Source organism: Palaemon carinicauda, chromosome 2, assembly GCF_036898095.1.
Source record: "Palaemon carinicauda isolate YSFRI2023 chromosome 2, ASM3689809v2, whole genome shotgun sequence".
Taxonomy (NCBI): domain Eukaryota; kingdom Metazoa; phylum Arthropoda; class Malacostraca; order Decapoda; family Palaemonidae; genus Palaemon; species Palaemon carinicauda.
The window spans coordinates 127,805,832-127,828,758 of NC_090726.1; the positions used below are offsets into that span (position 1 = coordinate 127,805,832).

The window sequence follows — 22,927 nt, forward strand, 5'->3', positions numbered from 1 at the left end:
TATGTGGTAGCGTCCCTAACGTGTGATCGCCAGATTATTGTTCGAGACTCATCCTAGCTCGTTTGTTCCTTTGGTCACTGCAACCTCACCATCCTTGTGAGCTAAGGATTGGGGTAGCCTATAGCTCTACCTGCTGAGTCCTCAGTAGCCATTGCCTGGCCCTGCTTGGTGTTAATATGGGTGCTCATGTTCAGGTCGAGGCTTCGCCTTTGCATCGGCGCCTCTTGTGTCTTTTAGTTTTGTGTGTTCCTTATTTTCAATAGTTTTTCTCTTTTCACCCACATTTGTTGTAGTACACTTTTCTTATTTTCAATATTTTCTTCACAAAAAAAAGAAATTTTCCAACTGTTTGTGCAATATCTTCTTCGTATGGTTGTTGGAGCTCTATTGCTTTTCTTCTTATATCACTATACTGTGGACAATGTAACATGAAGTGGTTAGCATTTTCTTCTACATCACAGAATACACAGTTTATATTTCCACCTTGGTGTCTGTTTTTTTTTATATATTAATCCCAATGTGTTTGTCCTTGTTCTGAATAATAAAATGGACGAAAATGTGTTGTCATATACTTCCTCCTCCTTGATTTCACTTTTCCCGTTTTTATACAAAATTAGACTCTCCTTGCACTCCATTTCATTCTTCCATTTACTTGTGTCCCATTCTCTTGTTCTGATCATATGTATGTATGGTCAATCTCTAGGGCTTTGTCCTGCTTGATAGGCAATGCCACTGTCATTCATGAGTGGCCTTTAAACCTTTAGGCTCTGGAGGGTAAGCAAGCTCGGTCGAATTAGGACTGTTTCCAGCAGATTACTTAATGGTCATGGACCCAATAACACTACCGGTAATATCACATCAGGTGACTGGTGCCCTTGTCAACCTACTACCTACTTACTGTTCATGGCGTGGGAACGGTGGCAATTAGTGCTAGAATTCTTTTACGAATTTGTGGTATTTCGACTGCAGCTGAATTTTCATTTTTGATAGTTGACTGTGTATACCAGCGCAGGCCACTGTCGGATTTCTGGGTTGTGTTTTCACACGGACGCCACCAGTGTCTCATGATTTGCCTTTTATTGGCAAGGCTAAGGCTGTATAGGCAGTGAAAGTGATTTGTCTGGTTTGTGCTTGTTTTGTTGCACATATCGCGTCATAATATCTGAAAACATTCATATTAAAGTACACTAGATATTTACTGCACTGTAATTATTCTGTGGTTACTTTATTCTTGGTAACGGTAGAAGATTGATTTTAAGTTTTCTGGCATCCTTGCATCTAAGGACATTGATGCAGATATCATTTATTATATATAAAGTATAGAATAATATTCAATTAAAACCCTAAAAGCAATGTCATTGTAAAAGTTTAATAGCTTTCATTAAACCTGCTTCTGGAACAAATCTAAAAATACTGCTAGCATAGTACGACACAAAATTCAAGAATCTTGGCAAGGATGAACATGCCATCCTCACATCTTACCTCAAAAAGATATGTATTTCTTAAAGGGCTATAACTGGGGCATTCGGTCAACAAATGCCTCTGTTAATGGTACCAAACAGTAGGTGCAATATGGTTGGTGCTGGCCATTTAGGACAAACGTGTGTCAACCGAGTGTGACCAATGCAGAGACGACAAAGAGTAGTCTCCCACTTTCGGGGCATCATGTTATATCTCCAAGGGGGTATAACATTCGTTATTTCTCTAGTCTTATTTTCAACAAAATTATCCCAATGCTGTTGCGAATTATTATAAAGTTCTTGATAGTAAGTAAAAAAAAAATTATTACAGAGAATGGGATACCTTCTTGGTAACAACTCGGCTGCAGCCTTCATTGCCAGTAAATCTGCCTTCTCATTTCCAAACACACCTACATATGCCGGAACCCAACAAAATAGAACTGTTATACCCCTAAGTCCAATAATAAAAAGACTCTCTAAAATCTTTAAAAGTAAAGGGTTGAGGGAATTAAAAACTTCTAAAGCTTGTAGGACACTTACTGTATCACTAAAATTAGTAAAATTGCTCTGGTCTGTTAAGTTAAAGTTATCTTCTCAATAGCGGTTAAAATGCCATATAGTTTGGCAGTGAATATAGAGGCTACTAGGGGAAATGCACCTATACAAATAAAAGTGCTACTATATACTCCAAATCCAACGCCAGCATCAGATTTGGAGCCATCGGTGTGTATAAAACTATTTCCTATGTTCTTCAACATATTGCATAAAGAGCGAACTGGCTTCTAAGTCAGTCATGTTTTTTTACCAATAAAATATTTACAAAAAGAGATCTCCTGTAATTTATTTCTATATTTATCTAGACTGTCTACTAATGTTTTTACTCGGAAATCATAAGGTTGAGGAAATTTTGGGTGCAACTCAAAATATCTACAATGCCTTACAAGTTATGTAGTCTGACAAGCTAGAGAATTAGGAAATCTTTTTAACCTAAACCAATACCGAGCTATAGTTGACTTCTGGTTAAGGTCTAAAGGTAATTCTCCAGTGTCAACTAGGCGACTTGGGATAGGCTAAGTTCTAAAGGCTCCTTTGGAAAATGATACCAGCATGGTGTATAGAATCAAAAATTTTTAATGTGCTTGGGGTGGGGTGGCTGGGGTATATATTTCGCACCCATAAGTTTTTTTTTTTTTTTTTTTTTTTCCAAATAAAAGCCTTGTATGATTTTAGAAGTTTTGTGGTCATTGAATTATTACCTTTATTAAAGTTTCTCGAAGACATTGAAGCAAAGTTAAAGAATTTTGGGAAGGATAAAATAACACAATTATTTAGAGCCAAAAAGGCTATTTTAGTAATTTTGTCTGAATAATATGCATTTTTTAAGTCGTGATCGTATCATCTAAATCTTATGTGTGTGCAAAAAAATAGATCTTTAATTATAAAATTATTCTGAAATCACTTTAACCGCATACAGGAAAGGGGCTTGTAATACCTTCAGTTTCTTGTGAAAGGTTACAAAGTATACTATTACCCTTACCATTAACATTTAAAACTCGTAAAGTCAATTGTTGTAGATTACTCGACCTATTTGAAAATAGACAATGGCATTTCAGTTGCTAGAACTAAAGTTTGAGAATAACGATATTCTGTTTAATTGCCCAGATTACTCATAGCTGTGATTCATCTCTAGTTTAAAAGTATTTATAAATCATCATCACCTCCTATTGACGCGAAGGCCCTCGGTTAGATTTCAACAGTCTTCTCTAGAACTTTTAAATCAATACCTCTCCATTCATCATCTACTTGTTTCATAGTCATCAACCTGGGTCTTCCAACTCTTCTAGTGCCTTTGGAGCCCAGTTGAAAGTTTGGTGAACTAGTCTCTTTTGGGGAGTGAGAAGAGCATGCCCAAACCCTCTCCATCTACCCCTCACCATGATCTCATCCACATAAGGCACTCGGGTAATCTTAGATTCATTTCTAATCCTTGCCTGCCATTTAACTCCCAATATGCTTCTGGGGGCTTTGTTCTCAAATCTACAACATCTGTTTGGTATTGTTTCAGTATCATGCCACGACTCGCCTCCATACAATAACACCGATCTCACTAAATTGATATATAGCCTGATTTTTTATATGTACTTTTAGGCGATTTGATTTCCAAATTTTACTTAACGTAGCCATTGTCTGATTTGCTTTTTACAATTTTTCATGAAACTCCAGTAATCAAGACCCCGTATTAAAGATCCTAGTTCCTAAATATTTAAACGACTCCACCTCATTTATCCTAATCCTTTCTCCTTCCAATGATATTTCATCTTCCAATGCATATTCCATTCTCATCATCTGTCTTTCGTCTATTTATCTTGAGCACAACCTCATGTTTACATTTTAAGCATTTTGGTAAGCAAGCTTTGCAAGTTCTGTGCCTTTTTGCTAATGACAGCGTCATTAGCATACTCTGGGTCTGCTAATTTCCTGTTACCAATCCAGTTCAATCTTTCTCCGTCATCCCCAACTGTTCTATGAATTACAAAATCCATGATAAACAACATAGGTGACAACACATTCCCTTGGAGTACTCCACTGTTCACTGTAAATTCATTTGATAGGACTCCATTAACATTAATTTTGCATCGTATACTGTATAATTAAAATATTTATAGAACACTACTATTTATACCAGCATTTGGAAACAACATCCCTTTGGGTTCAACAAGAAGACATACTTGGCTCAATAATTTAATAACTCCAGTACAAAATACCAAATATCCTTAAGTGAGCAAAAATGTTAAAACCAAGTTGATAAAATTCAACTCAATAAATGCACAAAGTATTACTTTAAATGCAAAGAAGTGATACAATCCCTTAAATATTTAATATTCATCGCCTTCAATTTCCCCATCACCATCAGCAGAGTCTACTCCCACCTCTTCGTAGTCCTTCTCCAGAGCTGCCAAATCCTCGCGTGCTTCGGTGAATTCTCCTTCCTCCATTCCCTCGCCGACATACCTGCAAGGTTCATTGTCATGACACAAGGGTGCAGAATGAAAATGCAGTAAAGTTAATGCAGTAAAGTTTATGCAAAAATACTGCAGCATAATTTAAACAAACTGTACTATGCTTCAAGTTAGCAAGCTTGAAGAAATCTTGCTGTGCTTAGGTCAGCAAGTTAATTTTTTATTATTATTATTACTATTACCTTCATGTTTGTGATCAAATTGAATTTCTTCTATCCAATGAGCAAGTTACGTAAATATTTGAGATCAAATTAATTTTTTAACCATTGAAACCTATTATCATTACTAGCTAAGCTGCAATCCTAGTGGGAAATGCAGGATGCTATAAGCCCAAGGACTCCAACAAGGAAAATAGCCCAGTGAGGAAAGGAAATATTTTAACATTGCACCTGAGAGTACTATACCCTCAAGCAAGAGTTCTAACCCAAGACAGTGTAAGACCATGTTAGAGACTATGGCACTACCTAGTAATAGCGACAGCCAGTCAATTTGATCGCATAATTTTTATACAAATATGTACTATATATGAGGTTCACTTACCAGTGGACAAATGCTCTCTTTGCATACATGAGGTCAAATTTATGGTCCAATCTTGCCCAAGCTTCAGCAATAGCAGTTGTGTTCGATAACATGCAGACTGCACGGGATACTTTAGCCAGATCTCCACCAGGAACAATTGTAGGGGGCTGATAGTTAATGCCAACCTGGAAAGTTCAAATTTAATTATCAACTAACATTTTGGATACATTTTAAAAATAGAAAATTTTAGATGTTTGAAACCTTTTTCTGACAAGAATTGTTTACGACCTTAAGGGCTTTTCATCTTTTATTTCTCATTTATTTAATCAAAATGTTAGAGATATTTAAAGTCTATAAATTTAATACTACCTTGAAACCTGTTGGGCACCAATCCACAAACTGAATGGTGCGCTTAGTTTTGATTGTAGCAATGGCAGCATTCACGTCCTTGGGCACTACATCACCACGGTACAGAAGGCAGCAAGCCATGTATTTGCCGTGTCGAGGATCACACTTCACCATCTGAGGAACATCCAAATTATTAGTATCTGATCGTATTAAGAGATTTAGTCTAATAACTGTTACCGGTATGGTCATTCAGCATCATATTAGTTTACCAAACTATATGCATTATTCAAGAAATTTATAAGAAAATATCCATCTTGAAAAAAGTAAATTTTTATGTAAATCTTATTGAAGACTACAAATTCAGAGCTTCTCAATTACAGATTCCAACAGATCTGATGTACAGTACTTTAACACTCCGGTATCACTTGAAGTGAACTCAATGCAATGCAAAAACCAATGTAATAGATTGCCTAGTTCTTCCAAAAGCCAAATTGAAAACGTAGGTAAAGAATGTTTTTCTACTAAAGCAACTAAAGTAATTTCAAGATAAGCCATATGAAATACATAGCAGTTAACAAAAATTATTTCTTATATCTTTTTAGTTTGGTATCCAGTGTTGCTAATGTACACAGTACAATGCCTAGTCATCTGGGCTCTGAATTGGAAAGGAAACCAACCGAGCAAATTAAAAAGTATAATTAACATGTCAGAATAATTGGAAGAGTAACTTATCTCTAAATTCTCAGTTAACTCTACCTTGGAAAATTTTAGATGAAAGTTCTTTGACACCTTGTGCCAATAACACAAAAGCATCAATACCAGGACGACAATTTTGGTAAATATACATGGTGTTAAGTTGTATTGGCTAAAGCAAAGCTCTGAGTGTACTTCATAACTATTAGAAATCAGTACAGTAATTAGATACTTTAAAATACATTATTTTGCTCAATTAAAAAAGATTTTTACATTTAAATGTTTATTAAACCCTTATTACTGTATATCAATGACTTATTACCTTGTTACTTTTCATTAAATCAATGCAAAACTTTGAAAAAACTACACCACATAACATTATATCAACAAATTACTACTGTGTTACTGTTTATTAAATCAATGCACAACCTTGAAAAAACTACACCAGATAACATTATATCAATGATTTACTACTACGTACTGTTCAGTAAAAATGAAAAACCTTGAAAAAACTAAATCAGATAATTACATACCTGGTTAGCAGGCTCGAAACAAGCATTGGTAATCTCCGATACAGATAGTTGTTCGTGGTAGGCCTTCTCAGCAGAAATCACAGGAGCATAAGTTACAAGAGGGAAATGGATACGTGGGTACGGTACCAAGTTAGTTTGGAACTCTGTCAGGTCAACATTTAAGGCACCATCAAACCTAGAATTCAGGTTTTTATTAGAATAAATGAAATGTAGGAAGAGTTTTTCAAAATTGGGATCCTAAAATTATGTCGTTACCAGAAAAAAAAAGTACTAATAAGCAGTCTTGGAATTCAGGTGGTTTTTCAAGTTAAAATAATTATGAAGTATAGGAAGGGTTTTTCAAAATTGGGATCCTAAAATTGTCGTTACCAGAAAAAAAAAACTAACCAAAATCCTCACCTGAGAGAAGCAATCTTGGAAATCAGGTGGTTTTTCAAGTTAAAATAATCATTAAATATAGAAGGGTTTTCAAAATTGGGATCCTAAAATTATGCTGTTACCAGAAGAAAAAAAAACTAACGAAATCCCTCACCGGAGAGAAGCATTTTGGAAGTCATTTGGTTTTTCACGTTAAAATTATGATATATATTAAAGGTTTTCCAAAATTAGGATCCTAAAATTATGTCATTACCAAAGAAAAAAAAAACTAACAAAATGCCTCACCTGAGAGAAGCAGTCGTGGAATTCAAGTGGTTTTTCAAATTAAAATAACCATATTTAATATAGGAAGGGTTTTCCAAAATCAGAATCCTATACTTATGTCGTTACCAGAGGGAAAAAACTAACAAGATGCCTCACCTGAAAGAAGCAATCTTGGAATTCAGGTGGAGTTTTAAGTTAAAATACTTATAAAATATAGAAGGATTTTCCAAAATTATGATCCTAAAATTATGTCAAGTTACCAGAAAAAAAAAACACAACAGAAACCTCACCTGAGAGAAGCAGTAATAGAGGATACTATTTGACCAATCAGTCTGTTGAGATTTGTGTACGATGGTCTTTCAATATCCAGGTTCCTTCGACAGATATCGTAAATGGCTTCGTTGTCTACCATAAATGCACAGTCTGAATGTTCTAGTGTTGTATGGGTTGTCAGAATAGAGTTGTAAGGTTCTACGACAGCAGTAGCAACCTAAAAGGAACATTTTATGTGAAAAGGGTCACAAAAAAAAAAGTAAATTTCAACTTTACTTAATCTTAAGCTTTCAATTCAATTAGCTTCAAAAATATTGCTGAAGACTATACACAAAAAATGCTCTTAAAAATGTACATACATAATAGATTAATAAAAGGTCCAATATTTCATAATAAAGCTTTCTTGCTAACCTGAGGTGCTGGGTAGATGGAGAATTCAAGCTTGCTCTTCTTTCCATAGTCAACGGAGAGACGTTCCATCAATAGAGAAGTGAATCCAGAACCAGTTCCTCCGCCAAAGGAATGGAAGATCAAAAAGCCCTGGAAGAAAGTGAAGGTTAATAAGAATAGAGCAAGAAACAGAATTCATACGATTATTAATATCCTAGACATTGACTGATCTGTTTTCAGTATTTTAGACATGACATACTGTTGGCTTCATTAATTCTGGTACACATCATGGGAAGCTGAGGAGACTGACAGATGTACATTTAAGCAAGTAACTATCTATATCTACCAAGGCGTTTCCCTCAGTTTTGGGGGTAGTCAAAATAAAAGAAAAGCAAGAGGTTACTTTCCTTCTCTTATCTCATAAAAACAATAGGGGACTTTTCTTCTCTTAGCCCCTCCCAGCCTGACAAGGGATTCAGTAGAATTTGGTTGGTACTACTAGGTGCCACACCCCACCCTCCAAAAGTGGGCAAAAGAAATTGCTGTCAATGCAGCCTGTAAAACAATGTTGCTGAGCTTGCAAACAATCAAAAGGATTTTTATTAATTTTACGAAGTGTTCTATACAAAGACATTGTTACTTTGCTTAACAGCCCAAGTAAAATTGATAATGATATTGATCAATCTTTTACAAGCTCAGCAACTGTTTTACAAGCAGGCAGTGTTGGCAATAGTTTCTTTTACTAAACAGCATTACCTCCTGCTACAATGTACAATGTCAAACGTCTCCTTAGTAGCCAGTTGTACAAGAAAGGTATTATGTAAAGCTAAGAAAATGGTCACAAATCCTCTTATGATAGCGAATTTATCCAAGCTCAAATTACTCTTTCACCCTTACTTCGTGTACTCCATATAATTCAAAACTTCTAAAAGAAAGTGGCATGTAAAGCCAAGCTGTCAATCAAATGGGTAAGCCGACAGTTATGCCAATGATCAAGCCTTCAGTCTTTTCAATCTCTGAAGGCCATGTCTTTACAAATGATATCTATGCTTTTCTAAATCCTTGAAGATTGATTGAAACCTAATCGGAATTTTTTTTTTCTTCCAGGAGATGCAAAACGTCGAAATCGGTAAGTAACTGAAGATTAAAGTGTCTTAATGTAGCAGTAGTAGTAGTTTTAGTGTCATAAGAAAATATCACAGTACAATGCTGCAGTTTATCAGTTCACATTAAGCTTTGCCTAAGAAAATTTTTGTACACAACTTTTTTTTTAAGGCCCTGTGCTGGTGTCCTATAATGTAATGCTACCAACCATATCCCCATTATTACAGACTACAGCACGTACTGTATATCAATATGACATCTTGAAACCTTGAATACAGACAGAGTTGGTTATCCCACGTTTATTAATTTCTAATATACCCGACCATGCAGTTTCTTCCATTTTGTGGAAGGTGCTTGTTGAAATTTCTATCTAATCAAACTATATGATTAAGTTATTAACCTTCGGCAATGATTGTCAGAACATACCCTAATAAGGCAGATAACTGGAAATTTGTAACTGATACTTAACTTTTTAAACTTTCTAAAGTTCACTAAACTTACCTGAAGTCCAGTGCACATATCAGATATCTTTCTGATCCTGTCAAGGACCATGTCAACAATCTCCTTCCCAATTGTGTAGTGTCCTCTTGCATAATTGTTGGCAGCATCTTCCTTGCCAGTGATAAGCTGCTCTGGGTGGAACAGCTGTCTGTAGGTTCCGGTCCGTACCTCATCTGAAGAGAACAGTATCATTGTATAAACATATCCAGTGGTAGGTTGCTCGAAGTAAATTTTTCCAAAAGCGCATGCACTTATATTTCATACGTACTTTGATAATTTCAGTGCTCTCGTTTTGTGATTTATTAAAACCTAGGTTGATACTTTAATACTCGCCTAGGCAAAGGCTAAGGGTCACTTTTGCGATGAATAAATGAATAAGGGGTCTTGTTGCTTTGTTTTAGGATTTTAGTTAATAGCAAAATGTATAAGGGAAATACTTTATATTTACTGTATTTAAGTCAAAGGTTTTGAGTTTTATTTGTTAAAAATTTCGTCAGTAACTGATATATGTTATACTGTATATACATACTGCAAATAGGTAGATTTACGAAATTTTGTCATACAGCCCAGTGCTGGGATTTGGGAGGTCATTCAGCACACAGGGGCAACTGGGGTTAAAGTCATTTGCATTTTGAAAAGTAAAAAAAAAAGATTGAAAAGATCAACATACAAAGATGATCATATACGGAAGAAAACATATGTAGCTACACAAATTTACTGATTACAGTATGATGGGACAGTATAATACCTCAATAATCAAATTTAAGCGCATAAGAAGATACTGAAAGTTATGCTATCAACCAACCAACAACCGAAGGTTCGAGATCGACGAAAACAGCTCTGGGGACGTGTTTTCCCGAGGAAGTTTCGCTGAAGAAAGTGTTGAAGGAATCATCTCCGCCACCAATAGTTTTATCCGAGGGCATCTGTCCATCTGGTTGAATGCCATGCTCCAGACAGTATAGTTCCCAGCAGGCGTTGCCCATTTGGACGCCGGCCTGCCCAATGTGGACGCTGATACATTCACGCTGAAAGAGGAAATACTTTTTTAAAACTTTTCTTAAGGAGCAATTTTGTAAGGCTTTGTATTCAATACATAACACTCATTCGCATATCTGTTTTTGACGTTGTTAATAGTTTATATAGGACATATGTTTTGACGCTGTTACTGTTTTTAGAATGATTTATTGTTAATTTATTCTCATCATTTACTTATTTCCTTATTTCATTTCCTCACTGGGCTATTTTTCCCTATTGGAGCCCTTGGATTTCCTTATTTCTTTTCCTCACTGGGCTATTTTCCCTATTGGAGCCCCTGGGGCTTATATCATCTTGCTTTACCAACTAGGGTTGTAGCTTGGCTAATAATAATAATAATAATAATAATAATAATAATAATAATAATAATAATCAGTGGGTAATGTAGGTTTTAGACATTTCAAATATGCGGCGCTATTAAGCCAAACATCAGAAAAACTGAAGATATTAAGGCATTTAGTCCGAAAGACTGAAGATATAAATGCCTTTCGAAGGAAATTTAATACTTTCTTGTTCTCTTAGGGTTTTGATAATGATGTGACAAAATATACAATGATACGAAAAATAATAGGACTAGGAAAGCAGCCTTTAAAGTAAATACACTGCTGGTGATACTGAATTGAGCACACAGGGTATACATTTTCAGTAACAGTAATATGTTTAATATAATTGAATATCCAAACAAGGCATTCGCTAAAGGAAGATCAGTAAAAAAAAAAATTACCAATAGAATTTCAAGTTATCTAGGATTGAGAAAATTATTACAGAACTGTTCTTTAAACCCATAAAATTGGGGGCAATTATCTACGATTGAGAAAATTATTACAGAACAGTTCTTTAAACCTTAAAATTTGGGGACAATTATCTACGATTGAGAAAATTATTACAGAACTGTTCTTTAAACCCATAAAATTGGGGACAATTATCTACGATTGAGAAAATTATTACAGAACTGTTCTTTAAACCCATAAAATTGAGGACAATTATCTACGATTGAGAAAATTATTACAGAACTGTTCTTTAAACCTTAAAATTTGGGGACAATTTCTCAACTTTGCCCCTCAGCTTCGGACAAAAAGTTTTCGTGTTGATCAGTAACAGCCCAGCCAAGAATGTGGTTTGCATTTAAGCACGTACAAAAATGCACAAAATCTCAAAATAAGTATATTCGGAACAATTTGAATTTCCTGTCATTACCTATGATTTACGCATCTGGCAACTTGAAATACATCCAGTACAAAATTTAAATCCTGCAAAGACAGCTTTTCAGGAAGCTGGGCAAACCATAGCATGTAATTTTTATCATGATTTACGAGTGTTCTAACCCTAGAAATTGGGCAATTTGGCGAAGTTCCTCCATATAATCTACGCAATGGTATTCCACTTTACACTTTCGAACACGCGTTTCTTCGAAAGCGAAGAGAGAGGGGGATAAGGAAACGGGACATTCTACGGCGATGAGTCACAAGGAGACGAGGAGAGGAAAGGAGAGGCGGAGAGGGAGAGAGGGGAGGAGAGGAGGAAAGGAGAGGAAGAGAGGGGGGGAGGGTTGCTACAGACACACCAATCTTCACTCAACTCTACTTTTCCTCTCGGTCCCTCCTACCCATTGAGGTTCTACCACACCTCCTCTTGGTCATATAAACAGACTTTGAAACTAAGACTATAGTTTACATATGAAAGATTATTTCAATGTTACTGTTCTTCATATATTTTATATTGTTCATTACTTCTCTTGTAGTTTCTTTATTTCTCTATTTCCTTTCCTCGTTGGACTTTTTTTCCAGTTGGATCCCTTGGGCTTATAGGATCCTGTTGTTCCAAATAGGGTTGTAGCTTCTTCTTCTTATTATTATAAGCTAAGCTATAACCTTAATTGGAAAAGCAAGATGCTACAAGCCCAAGGGATCCAACAGGAAGAAATAGCCCAGTGAGGAAAGGAGACAAGGAAATTAAAAAGAAAAAATAAACACTACAATAGAAGTAATAAACAACCAAATTAACATACCAAGAAGAGCAATAGCATTAAATTAGATTTTTCATATATTGACTATACAACTTAAAAAAAAAGTTTGAGAGAACTAAGAACAGCATGTCCGAGTGTACCCTCAACCAAGAGAACTAATCCAAGACAGTGGAAGGCCATGGTACAGAGGCTATGACACTACCCAAGACTAGAGAACAATGGTTTGATTTGCGAGTGTCCTCCTAGAAGAGCTGCTTACCATAGCTAAGAGCCTCTTCTACCCTTACCAACAGGAAAGTAGCCACTGAGCAATGAACCCTTGAGCGAAGAATTGTTTGGTAACCTCAGTGTTGTCAGTAGTATGAGGACCGGATAACATGGACAGAATAGGCGAGACTATTCGTGTATGTGTAGGCAAAGACAAAATGAGCCGTAACCAGATAGGGATCCAATGTAGTACTATCTGGTCATTCAAATGATCCAATAACTAGCGTAGTATCTCAACGGGTAGCTGGTGCTCTGGCCAACCTACAACTTAATATTAGCTTAGTTAATAATAATGATGGGCATCTTTTCTGGTTTAAATTAAAGTTGTGAATTTGATGAAAGCGAAATAACTTTTCAAACATTATCTCAACACCTTTGAAAGCACAGGCTTGTGTAATCTGACCCCCTGTTTTCAAGGGTCATAATGCCTTGCCCTTAACACAATACTCCTTTCATCTTGAGGAATATATCCAAGTAGAACTCTTGAAATGTTTAGACTATCTGAAATTAAATCCTTTATAAAAATTTTTTTTTTCAAATATTTTCAAACATCTCAAAATACCGGATAGAAGATAAAGTTTAAACCATTAAGACTTGTTTGAATTTATTTAAGAAAGTATTGTATTAAAATAGCTAAGACCATAACAAGAAAACAATTACCATTATATATATATATATATATATATATATATATATATATATATATATATATATATACACATATAGAATTGTGGTTAAACAACAGTTTAAAGTAGCCTACCTTTAACATAACTTTCCAAACTTACCTACCATGGTTGGTAAGGTATTTTAATGTTACTCTTAAAATATTTTATTTTTCATAAAGTTTCCTTTCCTCGCTGGGCTATTTTCCTTGTTGGAGCCCCTGTACTTATAGCATCCTGCTTTTCCAACTAGGGTTATAGCCTAGCAAGTAATAATAATAATAATAATAATAATAATAGGCAAGATATTTTAATGTTACTTACTCACAAAAATATATTTTTCCTTAGTTTCTTCCCTCACGGGGCTATTTTCCTTGTTGGAGCCCCTGGACTTATAGCATCCTGCTTTTCCAAGTAGGGTTATAATAATAATAATAATAATAATAATAATAATAATAATAATAATAATAATAATAATAATAATAATAATAATAATAATAATAATATCCACAACTTCTCCCACCCATCTTGCCCATCAGCTAAAAAAAATTGTACTGATGTCATAAGTGTAAGATCATTGTACCTCTATTGTAACTGTATATGGCTTTTGCTGAAGTAAATATTATTATTATTATTATTATTTTTATAGATATGCCTTCGCTACGGGGGCTGCTACCCTAGCGTAGTCACAACACATGAAACCACATTCATGGGAAAACAATATTCAGTCAACCATTCGAAGATGTCATTAGCTTTGCTATTTTTACCACCCTACAGTCGTCACCCCTACTTCGTTCGCTTCAGCTACTCGGACTAAGATATAGAGGGGAAGATACTTTGTTTTCATTTGAATACTTTTAAGAATTTGGTAGTTGAAATGTGTGAGATACTGTGAAACTTTTTTATATAAATGTATACGATGACGCTAAACCGAAAATCTGTAAACTGCAGTATATGGTGTCTCTATTAAGCTGTACAGACATACTTTATTTTCTGTTTAAATGTTATTGGCTTACGATTTCGTCAGTTTAAGGAAAGTGTGAAGCCTTTCTATAAAAATATACAATCAGGCTAAACCGAAAATTGTCTTTGAAAAGCTGTAGGCCTATACTCTATGTTTACTTTGTGTTAATGATAAATTTCCAAGTTTCTATTTCAATAAACGTCAAATACCAAACTTTATTTATGAATAACAAAATACTGATTCATTAATAACAAAGTTGTGTTAGCAATTAAATACAAAACACTTAAAAGGGTTTCTAAAAATTGTGCTATAGCAATTCTTCCCTTAAGCCGTGCGATACGGCACCAACTCAAGATGGAAGAAGAAGAGTAGCCAACACTCTTGCTTCGTGTGTTGCCGGAGGCATTTCCGTTTTGTGATTAATATCTTTCCTTCGTTGCTTCCTTTCCTTGATGGCTGTGCTCTTAGGTACTTCAGACTATTTGTGCTAGTAATTTCGTATATAATGGCAAGTCCCGCCACTTATATCTATGCTACGCCCGAAATCGAGATTCCATGATTCAACTTTTATTCTATATAATGATGGGAATAACACTAAGAGACAGGAAAGGAGAAAAATGGATAATTGAACAAACTAGAGTAGAGGATATTCTAAGAACGTGGAAGAAAAAGAAATGGACATTGGCAGGAAAAATGAGAATGATAATAGATGAACAAGAAGAATAACAGAAGGTCCATAGAGATTACAAAAGAAACTAGGGAAGGAGAAGACTGGATTGACTAAGAAAATTTGCTGGTCTAGACTGGCATTGAAAGATCAAACAGACGGGAATGAAGGATATATTTGAGTTATTTGTCTTGCAGTAAACTAGCAACGAGAGAGAGAGAGAGAGAGAGAGAGAGAGAGAGAGAGAGAGAGAGGAGAGAGAGAGAGAGAGAGAGAGTATCCAGACCAGAACGCCAAAAAGGCTTGGTAGACTAATTTTTCAATGACCGGAACATTATGGCGGCAACAATAATCGCAAGCCATAACTCCAGGGCGTGTTTTAAGTAAGCACATTACAGGAGGGAGGAGAAAGGGCTCTTTGCACTACAAATTAATCGTAATGGAAGGTGGGAGGGGTAGGTTGATTGTGGAAGCAGTAGGGGAGGGGGAGGAGGGTTGGTTAAGACATTCGTTCGACTACCTTTTGTCCGGGGGGAGGGAGGGCGGTCAACGACCGGAAGCTGGTTGTGTACGGTAGAAAACTAGAATCTGTGATGGCTTTCACTGATAAAATATTTGCGTTATTTTGTCTGTATGATTTAATAATAGTAAAACATCCCTTACCAGTTGCTGCATATTATATGCTCCATTTTTAGATACAAATTAATGGACAAACTGGGGTGGGGTTGGTCACTGACTAGGAAGGAATGCAGTTTTTTTTCTTTCTTTTTCTGGAGGGGACGAAATACCGAGTCTACTTGACAACAGCGCTAGTGAAGTGAATGGTCAAGAGAGTAAGGATATTATGGACATAATTATGAAATCATGCCATATATATATATATATATATATATATATATATATATATATATATATATATATATATATATATATATATATATGTACTGTATATATACACACACACACACACATATATATATATATATATATATATATATATATATATATATATATATATATATATATATACATATACATACATACACGAATTAAATCCTGAGCCACGACTAGTTCACTAATACCAAGTTCGCTCTACCATGGGAACAAACAAAAAACTTTATATATGATCAGTACATTAACCTGGACCACGAAATCTACCTTGGACCTCAGAAGATACGAATCTATACAGTCTTTGTTCGTTAGGCATTAAAAACCATTTAGCTTAACATTTGAAGCTATAAAAATCATGTGAATGATTAACTATCAGACGGTCACGTGTTACAAACTTAGAAATCGTCTATGATGGTGGGTTATGGTGCCTGGTGGTAGCGTCCTTGCCTGGCGATTGCCAGACTGGGATTCGAGTCCCACTCAAACTAAGTTCCTCTTGTCGCTGCAACCTCACCATCCTTGTGAACTAAGAATGTCTGTTTGGGGGAGCCTATAGGTCTATATGCCGAGTCTTCAGCAGCCATTGCTTTGCCCTTCTTGGTCCTAGCTTAGATGGAGAGGGGGCTTTGGCGCTGATCATAATGCAATATGATTAAACTCTAGGGCATTGTCCTGCTTGATAGGGCAATGTCACTGTCCCTTGCCTCTGCCATTCATGAGCGGTAAAAGAAAAGAAAGACGGGTCCATTTAGATTCTAAATACAAAAACTTTAAAAACTTCTAAGTCAACTTTATAATTTCTCTTGATAAAGCCGTTGATTGAGTGACAATTTTGCATCTGTTCATACGTTTAAATCATTGCCTGGGTAAATGCATTTCAATGTAAATTTTCTTTTATGCTCTTTAGCTATGGCAAGCAGTTATTCTAGGAGGACACAGCAAAATCAAACCATTGTTCTCTAATCTTGGGTAGTGCCATAACCTCTGTACCATAGCCTTCTATTGTCTTGGGTTAGTTCTCTTGCTTGTGGGTACACTCGGGCACACTATTCTATCTTATTTCTCTTGCTTTTATTTCGTTAAAATTTTCGTAATTTATGTAGGAAATATTTATTGTACTGTAATGTTGTTACTGTTCTTGAAATATTTAATTTTTCCTAGCTCTTTTCCTCACTAAGCTATTGTTTCGCTGTTGGAGCCCCTGGGCTTATAGCATGCTGCTTTTCCAACTAGGGTTGCAGCTTAGCAAGTAATAATAATAATATTGAAATGCAAAACTGTTTCCCCCTTAGATATTAGAGCCACGTATTCCGTATCCGATATTAATAATAGTTCGAGGTTGCTAGAACCGCACAGGGCTTCACATATTACCTATGTGCTAGCTAAATTTTTTGATGGTCACCCATCCAAACGTTGTCGAAACCTAACACGAAATGATCGAATCACAAATGGTAAAACTGACGTATTACGGGAAGAATTATCTACAGTAAAGACAAATTTTCAAATAGCTATAATATATATATATATATATATATATATATATATATATATATATATATATATATATATATATATATATATATATAATTAACCGTCACGCTAAGCGGCATTGCCAAACGTATGACAACAGTATTTCCCTGTTTCTTCGGTAGTAGGGAAAGGGAGTAGTCATACCATGGTGAGAAGGGATACCCCGAGAGGTACACTGAATATTTAGCCATCAATTTCATATCGGATACACTAGTGTATGTATATATGTGCATATTCTGTATATATGAGCATACATATCTCCTGTTCGGCATTCCGAGCAACAAAGACCAACATTAAACCAGAGATAATGGCGGTTTTCCACCATGATTGAGTCTGGGCTTCTTCCTTGAAGTCCGTCCAATCTAAAAGGGAGAATGAGCGATCGACCACTTCCGCCGGTGATGCGGTCATTTCCTTCGCTAACTCTGGAAGTTGCTGGGACTACTTTACACACACACTAGCAAGCGTGCGCGCGCGCGTAAACATCCGCTGAAGATTGACCGCTACCGTTTCGGGAAATTTCTATGAACCACAAAAATTATGTATGAGAGAGAGAGAGAGAGAGAGAGAGAGAGAGAGAGAGAGAGAGAGAGAGAGAGAGAGAGAGAGAGAGAGAGAATGTCGGCATTCAAAATAAAACTATAAGTTCTGTATAACCAAGAAAAGTGGTGTAGACCTATGTATGATAGCGGCCACCTTCATGTAAAATGAAAGCCGACTAAGATTACGGAGATGTAAAGGGGTCGGAAGGGGGCTTTAGACCCCCCCCCCCCCCAGTCAGGTAATTAGGTAAGGACACGGCTTGTAGGTTAAGTAAGGTGGGAATGTTTAGGTTAATTGATGTCCTTTTACTATGCACGATGGAGGAACTGGCTGCTGATATGCAAAGGCTCCCAAGAAAACACGTGTTTTAATGTTGTCATTTAAAAATAGATCTACGATCATAAATATAACTTGAAACAAGTGGGAGAATATTGTTGCACATGCTAAATGGGCTTACATTAATTTGTTAGATTAAGAGATTATAAAAATGTTTTGTGTTTAATGTAAACTCAAGTGGTTGCAATTATCCAGACTAAACTGGATTTGAAATCAGTGGAGAGAGAGAGAGAGAGAGAGAGAGAGAGAGAGAGAGAGAGAGAGAGAGATAATGTAATATGGTAGAGCTGTGTTATTTAAGTTGAAAGGATAAAAACTTAAGTTTTTTAAATTACTCTTCAGAAAATTAAGGTTAATTTTCACTATTTTCTTGTTTTAAGTGAATTAACTAAGCATTTCTTCACAATTCCATACCTTAAAAGGTTATAAACATTATCAATAAATTTGTTCGGTACTTTATTGCAATAATTGTGGGAAAAGATTCTATATCTGCCATGAAAGATATATTTACCGAGGGTCGGGATATGCCATTTTATTTTGACAATTGACCGATCGCGTATATTATTTTCAGGCTGTGACCCAAGGCAGTTGATTTACAGCCACGTACGTAAGTAGTTTGACATGAACTCATTAAAAAAGAAATAACAAATATGGTAGTTTAACTTAACACGCTGTAATCTTTTCCTTGGTTGAGTACTGCCACGAGAGAGAGAGAGAGAGAGAGAGAGAGAGAGAGAGAGAGAGAGAGAGAGAGAGAGGTTGTTTTAGCCTTTAAACTGAGGGGAAGACATTAATATCCAGTAACATTTTAATAAAACCATTTTAAATTTGCGAGAGAGAGAGAGAGAGAGAGAGAGAGAGAGAGAGAGAGAGGATGTTTTAGCCTTTAAACTGAGGGGAAGACATTAATATCCAGTAACATTTTAATAAAACCACTTAAATTCTTGCGTGGCATAATGTACAGAGCAGCGCATGCGTCCTAAACATTTGCAGTAATAAATCTACGCAAACGAGTCGGGGAAAATTTTTCTCCGGAGCGTAAGTGGACCCAAACAAAGAGATCTATATATATTCCCCTAATTTAAACACAGCGGGGCTTCCCTAGCTTCGCCCTTATCAAAGCCCTCTCACAGAGAGAAAGACGTTATGAGGCAGTTAACCATGATGATAATATTCCACTCAACTTGGAGGTTCAGTATGGCGAAATTGGATTTTGAACGATAAAATCAAGGTCCTTTAGTATATTTCAAGGACCTTGGATAAAATAGAATGAAAGCGCTGGGCCCAGGGGGACGTTCAAAAGGTTAAATATGTTTTCTTTTTAGAGCATTTAAATTAGAGGTAAAATTGCATTTCTTTCACGCCCCTTAGCCTTAGTGCTCATACTCAGGACTATTACCCAATCCCTATCCTTATGAATGGGTCATAGACTATTTCCTAACTGTAATCTAAACAGCATAAAACTTCCGTATAAACACAGGCGCCTCAGTTTCAAAACATCTTCGAGGAACTAACCTTGACAGGAAAGGGCCGGTCAGATTTCTCAAAGGGGCTCTCTCTCTCTCTCTCTCTCTCTCTCTCTCTCTCTCTCTCTCTCACTCTCTCTCTCTCTCTCTCTCTCAGGCTGTTTCTAGAAGTGTGCCCAAGTTCATGAAAGGAATATTTCACGTAAAAAAATTAATTATTGTATGAACATCCAAAATGAATAATGGATGGAGAGGTATCGAGTTAAAAGCTCGAGATAGAGACGACTGTGAAAATCTAACTGAGGCCCTTTACGTCAAGAGGCGTATGAAGAGATGATGATGATAATGATGATAATAATAAACATCCATATTGTCTTGTGTATAGACTAATATGGCTACCAGTATCCTCTCTTCCCAAACTTCTGTCACGCTTTCAAATCTCCAAATGTTCTCTAGAAGCCCCTTCCCTTTTACAAAACGGGTATTACTTTCTTAATCACCAGAAGGAAGGTCTCCCCCTACTCTCTTCCCCATCCAAGACTACCCAGGTTACCCAACTGTTCTCATTCCTGTCCCTCTCCCAGAAACATCTCGAAGTCCTTTTATCTCAGCCATTCTCAGGCTCTCGAGCTAGTCACGCAACTAATGTGGACGATCAGACGTGCCGACACACTCCCTCTTTCCTTGTAAAGCCTCCACCCCCACCTTCCAATAAACTGCAAATCCTCTATATTATGTTAGCCCAATTATACACAGAACGATATATATATATATATATAATATATATATATATATATATATATATATATATATATATATATATATATTTTATTTATTTACTTATGTCCTACCCGTAAATGAAGGCTGTCATTTTTTCTTTATTATAGACAGAACGAATATTTCGGGGCATAAAAAGCCATAAATACTCATATTAATAGAAATTAGTTTTATGAAATAAAAGCGATTTTAGTGAAGCTCACAGAAGCAGGAAGTTATCACATATACGCCAGAATTACTTTAACTTACACTGTATTAATATTCTTTTGACGGGAAAAAAAATAAAGAAAGATTAACTGTTGCGTGAAAAGTGCGCGTGAATTTAAACTTTACCTACTTATTTTCTTCCCGGGAATAATGAATAACTCAAGAAAAAGTACTTTATAATTACAGATTGAAATGCAAGAATCGCCAATGAAAACTTACCATTTTGATGGCAGTTAGTAGATTGTAATCACGCTTACGACCGACCGCTGACGAGGACTTTAAGGGATCCTTTCGAGCAATGACTCAACCAGCCGCTCACCTTCTATTATGAACTAACATCTTGAGTTGCCAGCTTGTCTTTAAAAGAGTATTTCCCCTTTAAAATATGCTTGAAAACTACTATAGTTACTTTCTAATATTGTTGCATAATTACGAATTAAAATATTTAATCATCTGTATCAATTTATAACTTTGGAAAATAGCAATAAAATCATTTTAATATAGAAAAATGTCAACATTAGACCCGCCAATAACCACGGTATTCTCTATATGTTTGTTACGCGCCATCCGATTGGCTGTTTGCCACGCCCTTCCTCTCCACTAAGAAAGCGTGCGATTGGTCAGAAGACTATACTTTGGCGGGAATATCTAACCAACGCAAACTACCAAAGCAAACTCACATATTTTAATGATTCATCCGTCAGAAACGTAATTGCGAGTCTGAGTCTCGGTGATTCAGCGGATTTTCATTCTTCAATGATCCCACATCGGCCTCTAAATGCACGTACAATTCCTCTTTTATTCGCAAATGTCAAATTAGACTTGCTTATTCACTTTCTTTCTCTCCGCCGCAAGAATTTCCGTAGATAAAATGTAAAGGTATTAAATTCCCTTGCATCTTTCTGTGTTAAATTCAAACGATTTAACTCGGGGTGAATTGTTTTATTATATAAAACTGAGAAAATTCTTTGTAAGTATTTGCCAGTTTACCATAAGCAAAACAATATTAAATACCTAGGTATATGAATGAGTATGTAGCTCATGTCTTGTCTAAGTATACAGTACACATTATCACCAACATACACTGAAGCTTCGAAAATATTTCATATATGCAAGTAACATTTAACATGATCCCCGGTTTTGACTAACTACATTATTTTTTTCTTCATTAGTTTATATATCAAATCATTTGTAAATTTTGGCATATAGTAGATCACATAAATATGCTGTATGTAATTACTCATTCTGCATATTGCACTTTTCAATGTAATTCGTGTTATTCGAAGTATTTGTAGTATATTTGAAAGTTGATTAGTACCGCGAGTGTATTAACAATCGCAGAGATTGATAGAGCGAAATATGTTTCGTGTTCATCATGCAGGTAGCCTAATGCTCTCTCTCTCTCTCTCTCTCTCTCTCTCTCTCTCTCTCTCTCTCTCTCTCTCTCTCTCTCTCCTGTTGAGATGATACTGGCTGAAAATGAAGTGACCCTCAGAATACTTACAAAATTGTTTTGTGGAATGAGACTTAAAGAGGTATAACCTGATAAATGCTCTCTCTCTCTCTCTCTCTCTCTCTCTCTCTCTCTCTCTCTCTCTCTCTCTCTCTCTCTCTCTCTCTCTCTCTCTCTCCAGAAAGGGAAAAATTCGACCACGTATCAATGCACAGCTCGAAACAAAATCCAATACTCCCAGTTATTCAAAAATACTTTTTTATTTTTTTATTCTTGTTTTCTTTCATGGCACCGAGATTAAAACTTCGAAGAAACCTTTAAACTATGAGAACAGATGTTAACCAGATGGTTTCTTCCACTGCTGGGTGTTGCTGGGGTATCCCTGCATCCCCTACCAGTGCAGGAAGGAGTTCGGGAGGGTTTGCATCCCCTAACCAGGGCTGGTAGGGGTTTGGTATCATGGAGAGGGATACCAGAGCACCGGGAGGGGATAATAAGAAGTAAAGTAACTTGAGTAAGTTCCTTCCGGCATAGACGCACAGGAATAGGAAGGCAGAAGTGTTTTCGTTATGTTGCTGGCGAAGTATTTTACCATACATATACAGTAGCATACACTCAATGCATGCACTCGTATAAGCCCTTTTATTTTTGTTTCATGTATACATAAATAGGCCTAT

General features: G+C 36.0%; 1 protein-coding gene across 1 annotated transcript; it reads right to left on the reverse strand.

Moving 5' to 3' along the window:
* Window positions 1-4,189: 4,189 nt before the first annotated feature.
* Window positions 4,190-21,146, reverse strand: LOC137626790 (tubulin alpha-1A chain-like). Its single transcript, XM_068357782.1, has 9 exons — window positions 21,017-21,146; window positions 10,289-10,511; window positions 9,484-9,656; window positions 7,900-8,028; window positions 7,506-7,705; window positions 6,574-6,748; window positions 5,369-5,521; window positions 5,021-5,184; window positions 4,190-4,472 (listed from the first exon to the last, which is right to left on the reverse strand). The coding sequence occupies exons 1-9, from the start codon at window positions 21,017-21,019 to the stop codon at window positions 4,337-4,339; spliced, it is 1,356 nt and encodes a 451-aa protein (XP_068213883.1). The 5' UTR covers window positions 21,020-21,146; the 3' UTR covers window positions 4,190-4,336.
* Between the last annotated feature and the right edge of the window lie 1,781 nt (window positions 21,147-22,927).